At 40.3% G+C, this 23,492-nt stretch overlaps 1 protein-coding gene across 4 annotated transcripts in view; it reads left to right on the plus strand.

The window, feature by feature from the left end:
* Window positions 1-301: 301 nt before the first annotated feature.
* LAMA4 (laminin subunit alpha 4) overlaps window positions 302-23,492 on the plus strand; it is a 148,552-nt gene continuing 125,361 nt past the window's right edge. For 2 of the 4 annotated variants that reach the window (XM_057528166.1, XM_007190726.3), the window contains exon 1: window positions 690-1,137. In XM_057528166.1, the coding sequence (XP_057384149.1) occupies window positions 943-1,137 (195 nt within the window). In that variant the 5' untranslated portion in view covers window positions 690-942. The other 2 variants (XM_007190723.2, XM_007190724.2) reach the window with 2 other exon arrangements.

Genomic DNA, 23,492 nt, shown 5'->3' on the forward strand with positions numbered 1-23,492 from the left:
AATAAAAGTTCATGCATCTGAGTAATGAAGTCATTTTCCAGGGCTGCAGTGAAAGATATTCTTCTCCCGAGCCCTCTGGGTGAAGACCGTCAGGGGGAAGAGGGTGGCCAGCCAGTCTCCAGGGAAGGTATGAGCACAAACAGCGCGGCAGCCTGTCTCTAGAAGATGAGAAACACTGCCCAAGAGAGTGGGTGCCCTCCCCCTCTGCCATCTGAGCGCATCCGCCTCCGGCTCCAGCCCAGGAATCCCTTTTCCACCCACTTCACTGCAAACTAGCAGGGCCACATAAAAGATGTACATAAATATAGATAAGACATCCGGCACCTTGGCTAAATAAATAAGAGATGTGAGGAAGCCATCACAAAAGCTGAATATTCATCTGGGGCCCTTGGAGGGGCTCCAAACTGAGAGGGGAGGGGAGGCCGCCAGGAAAGGCCCGGCCACGGTGTCTGAAAGACCAGCTTGGAGGGGGAGGGCCTGGAAGTGAAGGTAAAAAGGGAGTGGTGAAAATGGGTGTGGGAAGGAAGCCAGGACAGCGCAGCCCTCAATCCCGACCGCCAGGGACAGGAGGTGGCCGGCGCTCGCGGGGCTCGCCCCAAACGCATCCGCCTCTTGATGCTGAGCTTTAAGCTCCATCCATCTGTACATTCTTCAGCCAGAGCCTCTGGGGAGGGAGAGAGAAAGTGAGAGAGAGAAACGGAGGGGGAAGACAGAAAGAGGAGAAAGAGAGAGAGAAGGGGGGGTGGGGCAGGCTCTGGCTTACTCTCTCACTCTTCCTTTTTCTACGAAGTTGCTCCCTGAGCTGCCTTGAGTTCCCACATCTGGATACTGCAGACGCACAGGAGGTAAAATAAGCGAGGCACCGCTGCACCACAGGGGGGACCGGCGAGGACCAACAGTGGCCGAGCCCCTGTAAGAGCCCTGTCGGATGTCAGCGGAGAGATGGCTTTGAGCTCAGCCTGGTACGCAGTCCTGCCCCTGTGGCTCTTCTGGGGCGCCGCCTGCTCCCGCGCCGCGTCTGGGGACGACAGCGCTTTTCCTTTTGACGTTGAAGGGAGCTCAGCGGTCGGCCAACTAGACCCGCCTGAGACCATCGAGGCCCGCGTGGCTCTTGGAAGCCTGCCGCCTGCTGCCAAGGTACAGTGCCCCTGCCATTGTCACCCTGCTGGGGCACCTGTGCCCCGTGTTGTGTGTGTCACACTTGTGTCCCCCTCTCTCCCCCCCTCTTTCCCTTCCCCACCCGCCTTATGAGTTTCACCTGGACGGGTCAGTTCAGAAACTTGAAATAAAGAGTTTTACTTTGTATGTTGGATTTGGACTTTGTGATTTGAGAGCTGAGGCTTTGGAACACATCCCTGTTCAAGCTGGTAAAAGGGCATGTGTCCTGCATACTCTGAGTTAGTAGGCTAGACTCTCAGCTGGGGCTGCAGTAGCACGTCTGTGACTTTCCGCCGCTTGTCCCAATAGAGTCATTGTTGTCAAGCCACACCACTTAACGTGTGTGCCCTGTCACTGGCTTCCTGCTCCTCTGTGATGTTAGGACAGTGGGAACAACATTGCAGGACTAATCTTTTTGTCACAAATTAAACAGAAGGTCCTCTGCAACAGGGGAGGGTGAAGAGTGGGTGAGGGCACTGAAGAAGCTGTTAGGAAACTGCAGAGCAGATACCTCAAATAGACACAAGCCATTATATTCCAGAAACAAGAAGTCATGATGAAAGTCAAGCCCCATCCCAAATGTAAAAATGATGGAGATATGCTACTGATGATATGCTTATTCAAAGAGCTGCTGTTTGAACCCCTTGCAAAAGCGTTTATGTTAAAAGCATAACCAAAGTGTAGAAACTGGGTAGAGGTGGATGAATCCAGAGTAAGTAATTTAAGAACCCCCTGAGCCGAGACAGACAACAGCATGTCCAGGGCGTGGGAGATGCTAAATAGGAGGAAAATGAAGTCACCTAAGTTCATGGGAAAGGAAAGAGCAGTTGACCTAACAACACACACACACACAAACACACACACACACACGCACACACACACACCCCCTATAGCTATGATTACAGCAACTATAGAACCAAAGCAGTTATGTGGATTTATACATCTCTAATGCCATTGATGCATTTCTAGTGCCATTTCTAACAGCACTGAAGTCTGGATTATTGCTATTAGTCCTACTAATTGTTAGTATAACCGTAGTTATTAATTAAACTACTGTTAAGATGCATGAAGATGGTCCTTCTCCAGGAGTGAGCCCTACCCACACCCCAAAATGAGGGGGAGGATGGGTAGGGCCAGAGCATACCAACTCCCATTGTGGTGTGAAATGTAATCCCCATGAGAAAGAGGGGCACGCCTTCTGGTCAACTTTGTACTCAGACATGGGGAGAAGCCAGACCAAGAGACACTCCACACAATGAGAAGGCTTCACTTCTCTACAGGCTTGGAATCAACCCCCCAGGAAGCATTATCTCCACCTGTTGCTTTGAGTGGAAAGTTCCAGAATGAAATGCTTAAGAGTAGGATTGCCAGATAGAATACAGGACACCCAATTAAATTTGAATTTCAGATAAACAACAAATAGATTTTGGTTATGTCTCAAATATTTCATGGGATGTATTTATACTAAAATTTTTTTCACTGTTTATCTGAAATTCAGTTTATCTGGGCATCCTGTCTTTTTACCTGCTAATTCTAAAAAGACAGGCACACATAACTTTTTGTAACTCTCATCTCACAAAAAGTAAGAAAATAATTATTTGATTTTTTAGGGAACCTTAAATTTATTGCTGAAACCCTGGGCAATTGCTTATATACTCATATGTTCAGTGAAATAATATGAAGGCAGCACAGCAGAGGGTTTTAGATTGCAGGCTTTGCAGTCTGATGGTCCCAAGTTCAAATTTCAGCTTGCCTGCTCCTTACCTTGGGCAAACTACAGATGCCCAACTTGCAGATAAAGAAACTGAGACTTAGATAAGTTATTGATGTCTACTTCATATTTCATACAGTTACTGTGATGAAATTAGATAAAATACATAGAGGACTTAACACAGTGACTAACATGTATAAATGCTTTATACATCCTACGTGTTGTTTTTATTATTATTATAAAAAATACATGGCTAGCTGGATTAAAAGAAACCCTTATTTGGGAATATTTCTCAGAACTTTATTTTTATGGTGCTATTTTACTTAATATTGCTTGTCTGTATCCTTCCAATCAAAAAGAGTGTCACGTAGTATGTTAAATTTGTAATACTGTTGGAGACTAATAGGTTCAGAATGCCCGTTGAGGCTTTTGGTTTAGGGAAACAGAAAGAATCTATTAGTCATTCCGGAGGGTCATATGATGTAGAGAGGGTGGGATTGGGGTAATTATGTTCCCACTGCATAGTTTCACATAATGCCCTCCAGTCAGCCTGCAGTCCCACAGCGATCCCAACGCCCCACCATTCGGGTTTCCCATGCTTTTTATAGACAGTAAGGAGACCTGAAAGCAAATACATTCTGGAGATTTAATAACATGGTACAACCACTCCACTGAATTGGTTCAGGAGGTTATATTTCATCTGTAGAGAAAAAGAGAACATGGACTCATACAAGACATCATTCGCGGGCGTTTGGAGAGGTGGATGGAAGGATATTCTAAAAATACATTCATTTTATTTGAATCGGATATATATATAAATGGTCATTCCTCAATTCTCCTTCAAAGGGAAGAAAGAAAACTAGTAAAGCAAGCATGGAGCAGTGGGAGGTGCTAGGCTGACGGCCTTCCTAAGGCTCTCCCACGCTCCTCCATAGCAGGACTGGCGTCCTCTCCACCCTCAGCACAGACTAGGGCACACGGGTGCACAGTGTGGGTTAGGAGAACAAATACATTCAACATGCATTGAATAAAAGGATGGGAAGCATGGGCTGACCAAGAAGGAAGGCCCCTCCTTTCCTTCTAAAATAAGCACAAGCTCCTCCAGGATGCAGAGAATTTGAAAAGAGGAGCACCATGGGTAACTCTGTGCTAGTTGGTAGGATTTTCCTACTACCTGCTTTTTTACAAGCAGATAATTTACTGAGTCCATTATTTCTGAGTATATGGTGAGAACAATGATTCTCAGTAGGTGGGGGTGGGCAAAGGGGAAACTAGGTAGTGTCAAAAAGTGTATTTAGTATTCTAATATTCCACATTTAAGAAAAGAAAGTCTTAATTTTATTACACACATTATAGCAAGTGAAACAAGGCAAAAGTCTTCTTGGCCAATATGGAGATGCAGAAGAATGGGAGGGGATGCAGGGATGGAGATGGGAACAGTCCCGCAGGAGAGGGTACCAGAGTGTCCTTAGGAAGAGTGACATTCTTTTTTTTTTTTTTTTCTTTTTTTTTTTCAACATCTTTATTGGAGTATAATTGCTTTACAATGGTGTGTTAGTTTCTGCTTTATAACAAAGTGAATCAGTTATACATATACATATGTTCCCATATCTCTTCCCTCTTGCATCTCCCTCCCTCCCACCCTCCCTATCCCACCCCTCTAGGTGGTCACAAAGCACCGAGCTGATCTCCCTGTGCTATGTGGCTGCTTCCCACTAGCTATCTATTTTACATTTGGTAGTGTATATATGTCCATGCCACTCTCTCACCCTGTCACATCTTACCCTGTCACATCTTACAAGAGTGACATTCTTGTCTATCAAAAAGAAGCAGGAGTTAAACAAGGTCAAGAACACAGGTTAGAGGTTGATTAAAAGAAACCCTTAGTTGGGAATATTTCTCAGAACTTTATTTTATGGTGCTATTTTACTTAATATTGCCATAGCTCTGTTGTCTATATCCTTCGTGGCTGGAAAGAAGCCACCCAGAGACTCAGAGAGGAGTGGGGACTTTGCTGTAAGGGCAAAGCGGGAGGTGGTGGAAGGCGATGGTGCTGTTACTGCCTTTGGTAGATTATTGAGAAAATAAGGGAAATAATTGACAATATTGAGCAAACTTCCTTGAGAGGGGAAACCAGGAGTTTATCTCCTGATAACCTGACTGGATTTTGCAGTTGCTCTTCTTAGCTTCCCTCCAAGAAGATTCGTGCCCCATGAACCACAAATGTACCTCGCGCTAGACAAACTTGCTTGCTAAAAACAAAAAAGCAATATGAACTAGACTAATTTTGAGGGACTTTTCTTCTAGACTCCCTTCAGGTTGATCTGTGATCCCGTGCTCCAACACATAGGTAGGTGCCCTGCCACTAAAGGATTGTAGTATGTTTATTAAAAGACAGCTCAGATCCCTTTCACTATCTGCTTTCCGTTGCCTTACCTTGCTCCCTTACTTTGAGAAAGGCTTTGTAGAACAACATCAAGACTTCCAGTCACTGGCCTGGGCCATCATTCTATACTGCTGTTCACAGAGCAGTTGGTAATTTAACACCCACATGCCACCCCCAGCCTGGCATGCAGTCATTGTTTCACTCACTTAATGCCATCCAAAGAGCAGGTTTGGAGACCTACCATGTACAGAGTAATAAAGCAGGTGCCAGGAGGGACAGAAAGAAGGCAGAGTCACATCCCTACCCTCAAGGAGTAAGCAATCTAAGATAGAAATATATACACATAGCCACTATATAAAGCAGAATGAATTTATGTTCTGTAAGAGCGGCTATCAGCTAAGTGCCAGGGGGCTAATGTGGAAAAAGTATTACTCCTGGGCTAGGCCAGTAGGGCACAGCCACTTACTCATCAAACACCAAAGAAAGTTCCTGGGAAACATTATTTTAGAAGGACTGGAATACAGTAATGGTAATAATAATAACAGCGTGGCTTATCGATGACACTCATTGAGTATTTACCACATGCCAGACACTGGTCTAAGCACCTTCCATGAGTTATTTCCCTTAACCCTCATAACAGTTCAGTGGGATTGGTGTAGTTATTATCTCATTTTGCAAACGTGGAAACTGAGGCACAGAGCATTTGCCCAGGCAACCTGCCTAGTAAGTGACCCAGCTAGGAAGGAGTTTATGAAAGTAATTCAACTGTGCAAGAATATCTAGAAAAATGTGGTGAGGTAAATAGAACTATCTGTAGGAACAATTTTAGTCAAAGTTTGGGAATTTCTTAAAGTGAAGATATATAAAATACCATTCAAAGACCATTTATGCAGTGCCTGCTAGATGAGTAGCATAAATTACATGGCCTATCTTACAGAATTTATTATAAAACTGCTGGAAAACAGAGAATTCCATTTGCTGTAATTCCAGAGTTCTCAGATTTAACCAGAAGAAATGTTTTTTTTTAATTGTGGTAAAATATACACAAAATTTATTATTTTAACCATTTTTAAGTGACATTAGGTAATTCACCATTCATCATCATCCATCGCCATCCATCACCATCACTACCATCCATCTCCAAAACTTTCATCTTCCCAAACTCAAACTCAATACACATTAAACAATAATTCCTGTTAGCCTTTTCCCCAGGCCCTGGCAACCACCATTCTACTCTCCATTTCTATGAATCTGACTACTCTAGGTATCTCATATAAGTGGAGTCTACAGTATTTGTCATTTTGTGCCTGGCTCATTGCACTTAACATAATGTGTTCAAGGTTCATCTATGTTGTAGCATTTGTCCAAATTTCATTCCTTTTTAAGGCTGAATAATATTCTATTGTATGTATATATCACATTTTATTTATCCATTTGTCTGTTGATGGACATTGAGTTATTTCTACCTTTAGGCTACCGTGAATAGTGCTGCTATGAACATTGGTCTACAATTATCCATCTGAGTCCCTGCTTTCAGTCCTTTTGAGTACATACCTAGAAGTGGAATTGCTGATCCTATGGAACAGAGACAGTTTTAAAACTCAGATTTTTATGGAGGCCGAGCAAAAAATAACTGGGCAGGGAAAGGAACGCATCCTGTGAGTGGTGGGACCCAAGCAACAGCAGAGGAAGGGATGCCTCTTCCAGAGGGCACCCGCCTCTCAGTGTTGCCAGGCCTTCTGTTTTTTACAAGACAGAATCTGGATTCTTAAGTGAAATTGCTGACTCAGTTTTTTTAATGCCCTGTGGGAAGCACATTTGAGGACTGTTTATTTGCAGTCTCTGCTTTACGACATTTGAAATTCACCTTTCATCAAAGGCACAATGTGGGCATCTAGCCAGACAGATGTGCTATGAATCCAGCTCTCCTACTTTCTAGCTGTTTGACTTTAGGCAAATTAGTTCATTTTTCAGAGGCTCGGTCTGTTTGATTTTAAAATGAATACAAATGTATTTTCTTTGCAAGATATTTGTGAAATTGAAGTGAAATCGTGTGTATAAGCTAACTAACTCAAAGTCTGCCCTCATTCTCTCTTCTCTCCCTCCCTCCTCACCCTTTTTCTTCCATTATCTGTTTTTATCTACCTGCGAGTTCAGATTTGTAGTATCAGTCTATTTTCATCTAAATTTTTACTTATTCTGTAAATTTGATTACTTTCAACTTCTGCTTACAAATTTGCTGATTATCCAACATTGGACAAGAAGGAGACTAGTTTAACTATTAAAATCATTGTATCCCTAATGGTTCTTTAAACATAACCTTTCCCCAGAAATAGGATAATCTGAGCAGTTAAGAGAAATGAGTCAGTTTTCCCAAATACCCAAAAAACTAAACAAAAAACCCAGCATATTTGCTATGACAAGGACTATAACCTTTTTTTTTCCCCCTTTCACAATTAAGTTCTAAAATCTGACTTGTCATAGATTCTTGAAGCATATAATGCCAAAAACACGCCTATCCTTTAGGGTTTTTCCTTACTCAAAGTAACCACATAAATATAATGATGGCCAGACATAGTTATGAGACATTTGATTGGTTAGAAACCATTAAAATCAGATTGCCAGTACATGCTTTGAGTTCCAAAACTTAGCATTTCCAAACAATTACTTTTGTGTTTTCTAAAGCAAATAATCTGCTACTTGACTGAGATATAGTGACCACATAGAAGAATATTTAAATATCTACTCCAGCATTTGCCAAAAAGCAGCATTCTTTTTTCAATTGCTTTTCTTTTTGCTCCTAGTGTGGTAAAGTTAAATTCTGGGAAATGGTTTACTAAAGGGAAGTTTAACCACAGATGTTTGTAATTCCAACTTAAGTTTCCCATCAAAGTCTTAATGAAATTCAGCTGCCAAGCAGTCGGCTCTGAATCTGAGTCTTTTTATCATGAGAAACTTGGGGAAAACAGCATTCCGAGGCTGACTGGTAGTGGGAAGCTGTCCATATTCAAGCCCAAATCCTCTACATAAAGGAAAAAAAAAAAAATACACGAAGAAACAAATTCTCTTAAAAAAAAAAAAGGAGTGGGGGGTGGTCAAATGTACTTTCAGTAACATGTAATATGGCCCTCTTTTCACTTCCAGGAATTTCTTAGTTTGTGTGTTGTGTTTTGTTGGAGGCTAGAGATCTAGTGTTTACCTAAATGGAGTGAAGTATCAATGTTTATGACTCCATGAGAACCAATGAGTTGGAGGAATCCCATAACATTAACAGCTGCATTAGCCCAAGCCCCTTGGAGACTAGAGCAGTGATCCATGCTGCATACTACAGCTAAAAGGATGCTTGAGCACAGTGCAGATTCTGTATATTAATATTTATTTTGAAATTATGCCTTCCATTACATGGAGTGGCATGATTACTTTAAAGGAAATCGAGATGTCTAGAGATCAAAGATGTCTTCACTAAAACTCACCTTGGACGTGACCGTTACATGCAATACTGTTGTCTGTTTACAAAGTGAATTGCAGCATGGCACACTGCACTGAGCAGCTCTGTAAAGCCAAATGTCGACCCAAAGGAATGCATAATATAGACACAAGCGGAAGGCGAGATAAATGTCTAAAAAGCCTTGTACCGTGGGATGCCAGGGCTGTAGAACCATCTAGAATCACTGCAAGAGCCAGAGCACAAATTCAGGGTTTAAAATCATGGCTGGCTGCTTCTTCCACACAGAATTATTCCACAGTGCCTTTCAAGGTTCACAGCCACAGTGTGTATGTTTCCCTTTGATGATCAGTGATATAATTTGACAAGCTAAGCGTGCCCTAAGTGTAACCTCTCTTCCTGCTGATATGCCATGAGTCCTAGGAGCAGCAGAGCAGTTCTGTCATCTGTGATTCTGTTAATCCCCAGGTCACAGGTGAGGTGCTAAATGCCTGTTATTTGGAGACTGAACTGAGTCTGAATGCCTGGAGATGGACCAGTGTTTCTTTGTAGTGCATGAATAACCGCCTCATTCTATATTGTTCCCTTGGAATTGCTGTCTGTCGTGATCAATGCCAGCAGACACCCTGAAATTCCTCTCATCAGAGACAAGCCCTGAAGCCTCTATTGAAGCACAGAATTCAGCATAGAGGAGACGTGTTTGAATGCGGAGCCAGTGGGTGGTTATTATTGGATGTATAACTCTATTGGACCTTGCACTGGGAACCATAAAATCAAAGGGATCATAGGATGTTAGATCTAGAAAGAGAGTTTAGAGATTCAAACCCTCTCATTTTGTAGGTAAGGAAGCTGGGTCTCAGAGGGGTTGGGGTGCTTCACTCAAGGACACAAAGTTCATTAGCAGCAGTACCAGGAACTATGTCTTCTGACTTCCAGCCTTATTTTCTTTCAAATTATTTCAATCAACTGAATCATCCTTAGCTTTAGAACTGGGGATCATTAAGTAAAATATATATTTTTTAATAAAATATATATATGTATACACACAGATATATATATATATACACAGATATATCTTTAAGAGAAGAATTGTTTACTTCTAATATACTATCACTTTACTCTTCACTGTTTCTAGTTAACCTTAAGTTGAATTATCAGTAGGAGAGTCTCCCAGAATTGAGTGGAGTGGGAAAAGCACTGAACCGTGAGTCTGGAACTAACTATTCGGGTTCTTGGCCATGCCACTAACAGCCAGATTACCCTTACCAGTTAAAGGAACCTGGGTAAGTCCCTTCACCTCCTGGGACAGCTTGAAAAGAACAAAACAAAATCAAGGTTCCTTCAAGCAACCAAGTTCTATAATTGGCTAATAAATATATCAAATTGTAAACTACTTAAAGGGAAGCTGACCTAAGGAACAGAATCACTCAGAGTCACAGCTGCTATCCTAGTTAGAACCCCAAGATTTAGTATCCAGAACCTGAGGGAAACACAGGGTCCTGATCTGGTTAAGAGGGTTGGGTGGGGATGGTTTAAGAGTCCTTTTTCCTGCTTCCTTCAGGGGCAGAGCTGAGGATGGTTTGCAGGACAGAGCACTGGCCCAGCCACGGACATGAGCCTTTCCAAGATGACACGCCCAGGAGGTTTCCCAGCCAGCATCCGGTGCAGACACCTAAGTGTGTCCAATGAATATTAATGGTCTCCCATGCCAGGGTTCCTGCTGCCATCTGCCCTCTCCAGACCCTTCAGGGTGACCCTAAGCATGAAGCTCCACATGGAAAAACAAGAAGGATGACAATGGACGAGATAAGGGACATGGGGACTTGTGTCCCTGAGTCTTCTAACACTTAAGTGACATGTGACAGAGGGTCCAGAGAGGAGAATGTCTTTTCACTCTGCACAAAAGGAAGGAAGAGCCAGTGAGGGATTATTAATTCACTATAAACATCAACTGAAATCACTGCATTATAGTAGACACAAAAATGCCACCAACTAAGCCTTCATGACAAGGTAAAGAGGAAGCTTAATTTGATAGCCTGCTCTAGATTGAGCAGAATGCAACATTTGGAAGCAAATATTTTAAAGGACCTTTCTGGAAGTCAGAATCGCCAGTGTGTGAGGGAGCCTGCCCTGGGGGTGTGAATGACTGTGGGGAGGAGGGGTTGAAATCGTGGAGACTCCAAATGTGGCCCAAGGACAGCGGCACCAGCAGCACATGGACCCGTACTGGGAATGCAGACTCCCAGGTCCCACTCTGGAATCAGAATCTGCATTTTCACCAGATGCCCAGGTTGTTCACATGCACATTAAAGTATAAGAAGCACTAGTCTCTAAAATGCAGCTGGGCTTAGATTTTAATGGACTTCAGGAAATTGAGAATCCAGAAAAGGGAAGCGTTTTTGACATAATTATAGAGAGGCCTAAAAAATAAAACCAAATCATGGCTGCATGAGGCTAGTGAGAGAGCTCACAGCCCACCCGGGTACTAGCCCCTGGCCTGGAAAGGTGCACTTTAGAATAAAAATCAAGCTTCAAAGAAAATTGCTGCTTCAAGGCATCTGGAGGAGCTGAGAAGGTAACGTCACTTCCTGAAACCCTGGCCCACACGCAGCAGGTGTTCAGGAAGGGAACTTAAAGAAAGACATGAATAATAATAATATTTTTAATGTTTTTTAAAATGCTTAGAGGATATCAAACAAACAGACAAAAAAGACAGACATGAAATGATAAGGAAGGTTTCCTACTCCCAGCACACACACCCTAGAAACAGGACCACTGGAGATCTGTGTCCTTGAGGGGAAGGGAGCAGAGACGGGAAGAATTTACTCGTGGAACCTTCTTGGAAACAGGGCGTTGCCAGACTCTTAGGAAATAGTGGGATTATAACGTCTCTCTTGCTAACAAGGGAGGCTTTCTAATTCAGGATAATGTGTCTTCGGGGAGTGAGGAGTGTGGTCTCTGGCCTAAACTAGAAAGATACTTGATAAGAGATATGGAAGAGCTAGTTCCCCGGAATGAGAATTGCCAAGGCTAGCCCTCAAGATGGAACCTCCCTAGAGGGATTGAGATTTGCAGGAAAGTGCTCTTGAGACAGCGTCTCGGCCTCCTCCTGCATCAGCAGAGTCATCTCCATTCTCCTGGCCCATTCCAGGTCTCCTGATGCCGCCACAGCCCTGAGAGGGCCCCTTGTTATTCTGTAACAGCCTTACAGGACAGCTGTCATCCTTTTGATTTTAATGCCTAACCACCTGCTTAGCACTAGCTGTGTCCTAGGCATTGTTTGAGGTGCTCTATGTGTATTACTAATTTTACTCATAACGTAATGAGGAAGGCACTGCTATTAGCACTATTCTACACTTGAGGAAACTGAGTCATCTAGAAGTTGAGTAATTTACCCAAGATCACAGTTTAGGGAATCTGGCTCCAAGCTCTTAATCTCTGTCCTGTAAATGACCCTCTCATGTCTGTTTCTAAATCTCAGAGTGTCTTACAATACCTCAGCTAACAAGGGTCCCCAGTATCATCCAGGAATGCCAGAGTGGTCTTAGAAGCTGATGAGTCTATTTAAAGAACATTTAAATTAGTGGTATGTTTATACTTTGACTTGTTTTTCAAGTTATAGAGTTAAACTCACTCTATCATCTCAATAACAATAGGAGGTTCTTCTTTAGGCATAATAGGAATAAAGATTGATATAATATCTGAATGTATATGTATTTATGTATCTCCAAATATGCTAAGCATTAGTCATTTCAGTGGAATCCTGAGTTTACTTTAGGGACCTCCAACTTAAAAGAACTTGATAGAAGGCTAAAGAAGGAACTTGAACTGTAGTAAAAGCAGGATCTCAGGGGAAATGATTAGACAAAGTATGTCAATCATAGGAAAACTGAATGAAGGCTTAGAAACTATTTATCTTTACAAATTTTTCTTTATAAAGGAAAATATGGAAAGAAATGGAGTTTGGCAACTGAAAGGATTCAAGTCAGACCTAAAAGACACATAAGCTGTTAACTTCTTTCCTAGAAATTTTCAAGCACTATATAAAACAACATGTCTGAAATAAGTGAGTTATTCATTCAGCTCACAGTGATTAAGAGCTGAGAGGAACCAGGCAAGGCATCAGTGATTCCGTCTGGGACAAACCCAGGTAGCCTCCACCCTGCTGGACCAGGAGGATAGCTCTGCTAGCAGCAGTCACTTGTGGAGTGTGCTGTTAGCCTGGAAGAAAGGAAGGTGTTACAGTAGCGGTCCCCCAGACAATCACGCCCAAGAATCTCTACTGCTTCTCCTATCCCTCTAGCCTCAGGTTTTGAAATGTTTTGCTTACTGTGTTAGTTTGCTAAGGCTGCCATAACGTTATACCACAGACTGGGAGATTTAAACAACAGAAATTTATTTTCTTACCTTTCTGGAGGCTAGAAGTCTGGAATCAAGGTGCCATCAGGCTTGGTTTCTGGTGAGAGCTCACTTCCTGGATCGTAGATGGCCACCTTCTCTCTGAGTCCTCACATGGCCTTGATCCTGTGCACATGCAGAGAGAGAGAGAGAGAGAGATCTCACCCTCTTTTATAAAAACACCAGTTCTATCAGATTAAGGCCTTACCCTTACGATCTCACTTAACCTTTACTAGCCCCTTGTATGCCCTACCTCCAAATACACTCACATTAGGCACAGAACTTCAACATGTGAATTGGAATGGGGGAGGCGTGTTAACTGAGTTGGTAACACCTACCAAGGGAAGTGTGGTAAGCGTAACTCTTTTTTTAATTAGGCAAAGTAATGTATAATAGCAAAAGATAGCTTCTGGTAAAATAAGTAGTGTTATCACTCTGTATTAAGCTCAGCCAAAAGCAAAAACAAACACAAAAATTTCATTAGCATTTCATTTTGATTGTACATTTTTATGAATGTGTCGCAATTTTTATTAGATATTTTGAAATATGGAGAATAGTACATTCAGCCCTATATTGCCACCTTGTATTCCTTAGGTGTCCAGGGACACTTGATTGATTAGCATTAATGTTTTTATTCTCTTATTTTAAAAAGGTACCTACTACCTCAGCAAGTTGCTTTGTATGATATAAACAGGAATAGAATCCAGTCAGAGAGATAAAACAAGTAAACAATAGTGTAATACAACTAAATGTTATCAAAGCTCTAAGAGGGTTTAGAAGGAATGTTCACTCCTGGTGGGAAGTTCACAAGTGAATTCATGGAAGAGGCGACATTTGAGTTGAATCTTTAAGATTGAGGAAAATTCAAGCTGAGGGGATAGGATAAGTAAAGTCAAAAGACACAGGTTTCTTCTGGAAAGGGATATAGTCCTAGTTGGTGGTACTGGATAACAGGGAGCCACTGAAGATTTCAGAGCAGAAAAGATGCTCAATGAGAATTCATCAACATTAATCTGGACATGGGCTATTGGATGGAGGATGCAGTAGGCAGCAGAGAGCCTGGAATCAGGGTAACTTATAACATGTATTGGTAATTGTCCAGGAGCGAGTAAGAAGGGTCTGGATTTAGATGGTGGCCATGGTCTGGAAAGGAGGAAACAGACGCTGGGGTCATTGCAGAGATTCTAGCAGATGACGTGCCCTGTTTTGGAGAGCAAGGATGACAGAGAAGTCAGAGGTGCTGCTGCTGTTTGTAGAAATGCATTACATCATGGGAAAAAATCTTGGGTTCAAAGACCTTTGAACACAAGACCTACTAAATCAGTGGCTTTCAGGCTGAGGCTTCATGGAAATGCCTTGCCTCGGGTATAACTTGGGGTGAGGGAGGCTGAGCAGCAAGAAGTGGGGGCTCTTCTTCCTTCAACCAGTGCATCTTTTTAATCTGTTTTATAGATGAATTCTACATGAGATTTCCCTGGGAAAAAAGGAATTCTCTGCCCTACAGTGTTTGAGAACCATGATGCTGGGGGCTTCCGAGTTGATATTCTAAATCATGACAGGTCTCCAAAATATTGCCCAAAATCTCATTCAAATCAGTGCTTCCTAGGCAGTTTCTCAGTGTTACACATACCTGCCTCTGGGCCAGGGTGTAGTGCTGATTGCACAGAGGTGCTGGTGCCCTGAGCATCTCTGCTGCAGCTCCAAACACAAGCTAGAAATCACTGAACAATTGGTGCTCTCCTGAGAGAGATTTTTATGCTTCCTGTTCCCTGTCTGAGGATATTTTTGGCCCTTTCCTAGGAACTTAGGAAATTCCAATTTGTCTCAGTTATTACCTGGGAGTGCTGAGGAAAAGGCAAAGGAGTTTTGGAAAGCTTTGGAGGGTGGTAGTGGGTTGAACAGATAACCGGTATCTTTCAGTCCTCATAGGAACAGTCAGATGTTTGCATGGTTCTTATTTTTCTAAACCAATGGTTTCATCATTATTAACATCATCTTATCCTAAACCTAAACAGTTACTCACCTGCACTCTGACCTAAAAAGACAGCTCTTAGTCTTACTTTCCCCTCCCTCAACACAGGATTACACCCATCTTTGGTCCTTCATCTCCAAAGGCCAAAATGCTTCCACTATTAGTGTTATGTCTATTAAAAGGGAGAAAATAAACATTTAAAACCGTATTTGAATTTTTTTTATTTGAATGAAAAAAGTGACACCTTGAGCATTTCACAGTGTCATTAAGGCAAGTTGCCACTTATTTTATTTTGCTTTATGACATATTCAAACACTGAGAGAGAACTGATCTTCTGATAAATTAGGAAAGCTTCCTATATATCTCAACCCAAGTTTAAAGAGCACAGCTTTCAAAAACCTCTTGACATTGGACAAATGTTATTTACAACTGAAAAATATTGGAATTTCCAATGACTACTAACTCAGTTGAAAAACAATGTTAATACTTTAAAGCTTCCATGAGGGGATATGGGGATATATGTATACATGTAGCTGATTCACTTTGTTATAAAGCAGCAACTAACACAACAATGTAAAGCAATAAAGATGTTAAAAAAAAAGTAAATTTTAATTTAAAAAAAGTTAAATAAATAAATAAAAGTAAAGCTTTCATGATTTACAAGGTATATTCGTACATATTTCCACCTTTATTCCTTTCAACTATATTACAAACCAGGCAGGCCACTGGTTTTATTAATCTAATTTATATAAACGTGGAGATGTTAAATACTTTGCCCAAAGTTTCATAGCATGGAACCAGTATGAAACAGCAGGCAGCTTTATAGAATTCTAGACTGTTAAGATGGGAAGAGCCTAGAAAGCATCGTGCCACTAATATCATTGAAAGAGGAGGAAACTGGAGCCAGAAGTTAAGTCACTTCCTCGAGGTCCCACAGCAAGTTTCTAGAACTGGAACCAGCCAAGTTTCCTGACTCTTAGAGCAGTTTTCTTGTCCTACTGAATCACAGCATGGATGCCATCACCAGAATAAATAATAGGGGTGAGGAACACCTGGTGATCTGTGTGTTGGGATATTAAACAAGTTGGATCAGACAAGAGCACATCCATGTTTACCTTCTTGTTATGACTTATGTCACCATCTGTGCCTTAGTCCGAAATAATTTAACCACTAAAATATTAATTCTCTTGGCCTTTTGGTCAGTATATTTATCCCAATTTTGAATTTAATTTATAAACACACTATTCATACCTCTTCTTTCATTTCAAGGATTTTTGCTTTGTCCCATATGGCTATTGACCCCTTAAATTATGCTTTCAGCACCTATACTTAAAAAGAAAGCTTTCAAGTGCACTAAGATTTCAGAATTTCCGGTTAGAGTTTCCTGATGGTCATATAAAAATAAACAACACATCCTGGATCTTAAAAGGAAGAAAGAAAATAAGATCAATTTCAAAAATGAACAATGACACTTCTGTTTTAAAACAATTGAAGAACTAAGTTTAAAAATTCCCAGACCACATTATGTCTGCTTTGCCCCCTGCACACAGTCATCATTCAGGTTTCCACATGACTGTCAGAAACTTCCCTATCATGTAGCAAAACAATTGTAACATGAGAAATTAATGAGGAAAATTAAATGTGTGCTGGCACCAAAGTGGTCTACTCTGGCAGTTGTACCTTGTTGTGACTGCCCCAACCTGCTTTAAAACAGTTCTGAGTTTCAGCATCTCCATTTTTATTTGTGGAGCTTTTTCACTGCTGATTTCAAAGTCAAGTCACCCTACTCTTCTAAGAGCAAGTTTCTCAAAGGCAATCTACCAATTCCCAGCAGAACTGTAGTTAGTAAAATCCAGGGACTGCGCCAGGAGTAGCATCTGCTTAGATGTGCCCTGAGTCTAACAGAGGATAAGAAATAATGAAGATTTCAGGGGTTGGGGCAGCCCGCTGTGGTCAGCAAAATAAGAAGGTCTTTGGGAGGCAGAACAGTTCTAATCTGCTGCGGACTCAGTGGTTCACTTTCAAAATGGCAGGCACAATCATCCCTTGTTCTCTCCCCTGGTCTTGATGTGAGGAGATCCTCACTACGGTGAAAGTAATACCGTATTTAAGGAAACATAAATATCTTTGTCAGATCAGAGTAATAATCTTTTTGGGGGAAGGATAATACTCTTTGTAACGTGCTTAAAATCTCTGTGTTTTTTTAAAGGGCTGGGCTCTTCCTACTCTCAAACAGTATTGGTGATTGTTTTGGCAGGTGAAGCACATTTTCCCTGCGACCTGTGTTTCTGGACCTGCAATATATCAAAATGTTCAGTGTAAATAAGTATTTTCTTTTCTGCAGAATATCTTTTTATCTGCTCTTCCATTCAGTTGTTTTGAAAGCTAACAAGTGTTGGACCCTTGTTTTAATTTTAAGACATTATATCATCATCTCAGATTATCTAAACTGTTTTGATTTTCCTTTGATTACAATCTCTCTTTTTGTAATCTGCTAACATAAGTTCATCTAGAAAATGTGCTTTCTCCTCAAAGTCATGAGTCAGCATGGATTTCCCTGGAACATAGTTCACATCGTCTAAGAAATTTACAAACCTTTTTTTCTTTATATGCTATTCATTTTTTTTTAAACATCTTTATTGAAGTATAATTACTTTACAATGGGGTGTTAGTTTCTGCTGTACAACAAAGTGAATCAGCTATACATATACATATATCCCCATATCTCCTCCCTCTTGCGCCTCCCTATCCCACCCCTCTAGGTGGTCACAAAGCACAGAGCTGATCTCCCTGTGCCATGCGGCTGCTTCCCACTAGCTATCTATTTTACATTTGGTAGTGTATATATGTCAATGCCACTCTCTCATTTCGTCCCAGCTTACCCTTCCCCCTCCCCATGTCCTCAAGTCCATTCTCTACATCTGCATCTTTATTCCTGTCCTGCCCCTAAGTTCTTCAGAACCTTTTTTTTTTTTTTTAGATTCCATATATATGTGTTAACATATGGTATTTGTTTTTCTCTTTCTGACTTACTTCACTCTGTATGACAGACTCTAGGTCCATCCACCTCACTACAAATAACTCAATTTCGTTTCTTTTTATGGCTGAGTAATATTCCATTGTATATATGTGCCACATCTTCTTTATCCATTCATCTGTCAATGGACACTTAGGTTGCCTTCCATGTCCTGGTTACTGTAAATAGAGCTGCAATGAACATTGTGGTACATGACTCTTTGAATTATGGTTTTCTCAGGGTATATGCCCAGTAGTGGGATTGCTGGGTCGTATGGTAGTTCTATTTTTAGTTTTATAAGGAACCTCCATACTGTTCTCCATAGTGGCTGTATCAATTTACATTCCCACCAACAGTGCAAGAGGGTTCCCTTTGCTCCACACCCTCTCCAGCATTTATTGTTTGTAGATTTTCTGATGATGGCGATTCTGACTGGTGTGAGGTGATACCTCATTGTAGTTTTGATTTGCATTTCTTTAATGATTAGTGATGTTGAGCATCCTTTCATGTGTTTGTTGGCAATCTGTATATCTTCTTTGGAGAAATGTCTATTTAGGTCTTCTGCCCATTTTTGGATTGGGTTGTTTCTTTTTTTGATATTGAGCTGCATGAGCTGCTTGTAAATTTTGGAGATTAATCCTTTGTCAGTTGCTTCATTTGCAAATATTTTCTCCCATTCTGAGGGTAGTCTTTTGGCCTTTATGTTTTCCTTTGCTGTGCAAAAGCTTTTAAGTTTCATTAGGTCCCATTTGTTTATTTTTGTTTTTATTTCCATTTCTCTAGGAGGTGGGTCAAAAAGGATCTTGCTGTGATTGACGTCATACAGTGTTCTGCCTATGTTTTCCTCTAAGAGTTTTATAGTGTCTGGCCTTACATTTAGGTCTTTAATCCATTTTGAGTTTATTTTTGTGTATGGTGTTAGGGAGTGTCCTAATTTCATTCTTTTACATGTAGCTGTCCAGTTTTCCCAGCACCACTTGTTGAAGAGGCTGTCTTTTCTCCATTGTATATCTTGTCTCCTTGATCAAAGCTAAGGTGACCATATGTGCGTGGGTTTATCTCTGGGCTTTCTATCCTGTTCCATTGATCTATATTTCTGTTTTTGTGCCAGTACCATACTGTCTTGATTACTGTAGCTTTGTAGTATAGTCTGAAGTCAGGGAGCCTGATTCCGCCAGCTCCGTTTTTCTTTCTCAAGATTGCTTTGGCTATTCGGGGTCTTTTGTGTTTCCATACAAATTGTGAAATTTTGTGTTCTAGTTCTGTGAAAAATGCCATTGGTAGTTTGATAGGGATTGCATTGAATCTGTAGATTGCTTTGGGTAGTACAGTCATTTGCACAATGTTGATTCTTCCAATCCAAGAACATGGTATATCTCTCCATCTGTTTGTATCACCTTTCATTTTTTTCATCAGTGTCATAGTTTTCTGAGTACAGGTCTTTTGTCTCCTTGAGTAGGCTTATTCCTAGGTATTTTATTCTTTTTGTTGCAATGGTAAATGGGAGTGTTTCCTTAATTTCTCTTTCAGATTTTTCATCACTGGTGTATAGGAATGCAAGACATTTCTGTGTGTTAATTTTCTATCCTGCTACTTTACCAAATTCATTGATTAGCTCTAGTGGTTTTCTGGTAGCATCTTTAGGATTCTCTATGTATAGTATCATGTCATCTGCAAACGGTGACAACTTTACTTCTTTTCCAATTTGGATTCCTTTTATTTCTTTTTCTCCTCTGATTGCTGTGGCTAAAACTTCCAAAACTATGTTGAATAATAGTGGTGAGAGTGGACAACCTTGTCTTGTTCCTTATCTTAGAGGAAATGGCTTCAGTTTTTCACCATTGAGAACGATGTTGGCTGTGGGTTTGTCATATATGGCCTTTATTATGTGGAGGTACGTTCCCTCTGTGCCTACTTTCTGGAGAGTTTTTATCATACATGGGTGTTGAATTTTGTCAAAAGCTTTTTCTGTATCTATTGAGATGATCATATGGTTTTTCTCCTTCAGTTTGTTAATTTAGTTTATCACATTGATTGATTTGCATATATTGAAGAATCCTTGCATTCCTGGGATAAACCCCACTTGATCATGGTTTATGATCCTTTTAATGTGCTGTTGAATTCTGTTTGCTAGTATTTTGTTGAGGATTTTTGTACCTATATTCATCAGTGATATTGGCCTGTAGTTTTCTTTCTTTGTGACATCTTTGTCTGGTTTTGGTATCAGGGTGGTGGTGGCCTCGTAGAATGAGTTGGGGAGTGTTCCTCCCTATGCTATATTTTGAAAGAGTTTGAGAAGGATAGGTGTTAGCTCTTCTCTAAATGTTTGATAGAATTCGCCTGTGAAGCCATCTGGTCCTGGGCTTTTGTTTGTTGGAAGATTTTTAATCACAGTTTCAATTTCATTACTTGTGATTGGTCTGTTTATATTTTCTATTTCTTCCTGGTTCAGTCTCAGAACGTTGTGCTTTTCTAAGAATTTTTCCATTTCTTCCAGGTTGTCCATTTTATTGGCATATAGTTGCTTTCAGTAATCTCTCATGATCCTTTGTATTTCTGCAGTGTAATTTGTTACTTCTCCTTTTTCATTTCTAATTCTATTGATTTGAGTCTTCTCCCTTTTTTTCTTGATGAGTCTGGCTAATGGTTTATCAATTTTGTTTATCTTCTCAAAGAACCAGCTTTTAGTTTTATTGATCTTTGCTATTGTTTCCTTCATTTCTTTTTCATTTATTTCTGATCTGATCCTTATGATTTCTTTCCTTCTGCTAACTTTGGGGTTTTTTTTTTGTTGTTGTTCTTCTTTCTCTAATTGCTTTACGTGTAAGGTTAGGTTGTTTATTTGAGATGTTTCTTGTTTCTTGAGGTGGGATTGTATTGCTATAAACTTCCCTCTTAGAACTCCTTTTGCTGCATCCCATAGGTTTTGGGTCATGATGTTTTCATTGTCATTTGTTTCTAGGTATTTTTTAATTTCCTCTTTGATTTCTTTAGTGATCTCTTGGTTATTTAGTAGTGTATTGTTTAGCCTCCATGTGTTTGTATTTTTTACAGATTTTTTCCTGTAATTGATATCTAGTCTCATAGCATTGTGGTTGGAAAAGATACTTGACACTATTTCAATTTTCTTAAATTTACCAAGGCTTGATTTGTGACCCAAGATATGATCTATCCTGGATAATGTTCCAAGAGCACTTGAGAAGAAAGTGTATTCTGTTGTTTCTGGATGGAATGTCCTATAAATATCAATTAAGTCCTTTTTTAAAAAGGAGAAAAAACTGAAAAAGCAGTTGAAGCTTTAAATGAGGATAGATTTTTGCTCTATTTCAGCTGTTCAGTGACTGGGCTATTGACAGTAGAGTATTAAAAACCAAGTGTACCAGGTTCTTGCTTTAATTATTGATAGATTCTCAGTCAATTCAATCTTGTAGCTACCGAGAGAGCCACACAACCAGGTATTCCTATTACCATGCTTTTGCTCATCTCACTTTGGGTAAAATGCGGTAGCAGAATGAAAGAGGATAAAAAAATATTCTCTTCTTACAGTTGAATGGCATTATCCCTATGCATAAATTATAACTTGGAAATTATTGTCAATTCCAAACTCTTAACTTTTAAGCCACATGACAGTCCCTTATGGGATCCTGGTGACCACGAAGAATTAATCAGGCTTCTAGGCATACCTAACACTTAGTTCAGGGATTTGGGCATGCCTCCAGTATTATCTACAATATGGGGACAGAGAGTGGTATCTCCGTGTTAGTATACTGTAAGCCAGAATGTTGCTGAAGATGTCACATGAGTTTAATTGCTGATATTAAACTAATCCTTCCAAAGAAGATCACAGAAAGTAGAAAAAAAGTCAGTCCATCTGGTCTCTTTTATTGAAGTAGATTACGGGGCGGGGGGGAGGATGCTTAGTTTGAGCAATAAAACAACAAAAGGAATATAAGTTTGAGCCTCTCTGCCTTATGGGAAGTGACTAAAAAACACCCTATGTTTTCCAGCCTTTAGGCTTCAGCCTTCTCCTTTAAGAAAACCGTGCAAAAATGCCACTTCCTCTGAAGAACCATTCTTGATCCATCCCCCACCTCCATGTTAAAAGTAATTTCCCCTTCCTCTTTACTCTCTCAGCATTTCTCTGTACCTCTCCTATACTATGATTCTTAGCACTTTCTACCATATATTATAGTAAGTTACATATGCACCTTAAATGCCCTCACTAAACTCCTGGAGGCCAGCAGTGTCCATGATTCATCTTCTGATTCCCCAAATTGACTGGCCAAGTGCCTTCAGTATAATAGTTGCTCAAGAAAATAGTTCATGCATTCCTTATTTGTTGAATGCCTGCTTTGTGCCACACCCTAAACTGGGCCCTGGGTAAACAGTGCTACATGAAACAGAGAGACAGAATGAATAAATGACCATACCAAATACTGAAGGCCAAAACGGTGCTGAGTTTTCTGTTTGTGGCATGTGTCCATTCTGACATAATCCTGTCATATACCTCTGATGAACAAATCAGCATTCAGCTTGACATCAATAATGAACCATGACATCCCTAGGCTGTTCATTCCAGGAGCTCTGTGCCACGGGCGAGAATGCCTTTTAAGCTAAAAGCTTTGTCTTTCCCACTGTATATGGAAAAATTGACTATGCACTTTCATGGAGAAGGTCTAGCTAAGAAATGTTTATATTGGACCAAGCCCCATCTCTAAATCTGGGCTTGTTGCTGAATGGTATTTTGTTTCCTTGGATCAGGGAAGGGGTCTGGAAACATCTGTAACTAAAGTATTGTTTTAAAAGCAGCACAATTTTTCCCCCTCAAATTACAGATAACAAAATTACTTTAAATCAAACATTCTCAGCCTTCCTCATCCATTTCCTTTCATAAATGCGTATTATTTTGCTGTCATTAAAACAGCAGTGCAGAGAACAGAGCTATAGCACTTGAGGCATTGCCATCTCCTTTCAGTCATTTTCTTTTCACTTTGTGTACTTTACCTTCACTTTTATAAACATGCTTTAACACAGTAACTATCTGGATCAAAACAGTAATTTGGGGGCAAAATTTAAAAGCTATAAAGAGATAATATCAGGTTGTAAAGTAATTCTGAAACTACCCTTCAAAATTTTTACAAAAAGGAAAATGTGCAGGTTATTTATGCCATTTATCAATGTAAAACTGAATGAAATAAAGATTTAAATTAAATAGTATTTTACCAAAATCACAAAATAAAATTTTAGGAGAGGGAAGTTAGGGAGGAAAACTGTAGGAAACAATCCCAAATAACATGAAAAGAATGGAAATTCTGTACCAACTTTGAATCTCATTCATGTTCTAAAAATAACAGAACTTAGGAACAGTTCATGACACTGTAGTTAAAATTTTGTTCGTATAGATTT

Source organism: Balaenoptera acutorostrata, chromosome 14 (assembly GCF_949987535.1).
Source record: "Balaenoptera acutorostrata chromosome 14, mBalAcu1.1, whole genome shotgun sequence".
Taxonomy (NCBI): Eukaryota; Metazoa; Chordata; class Mammalia; order Artiodactyla; family Balaenopteridae; genus Balaenoptera; species Balaenoptera acutorostrata.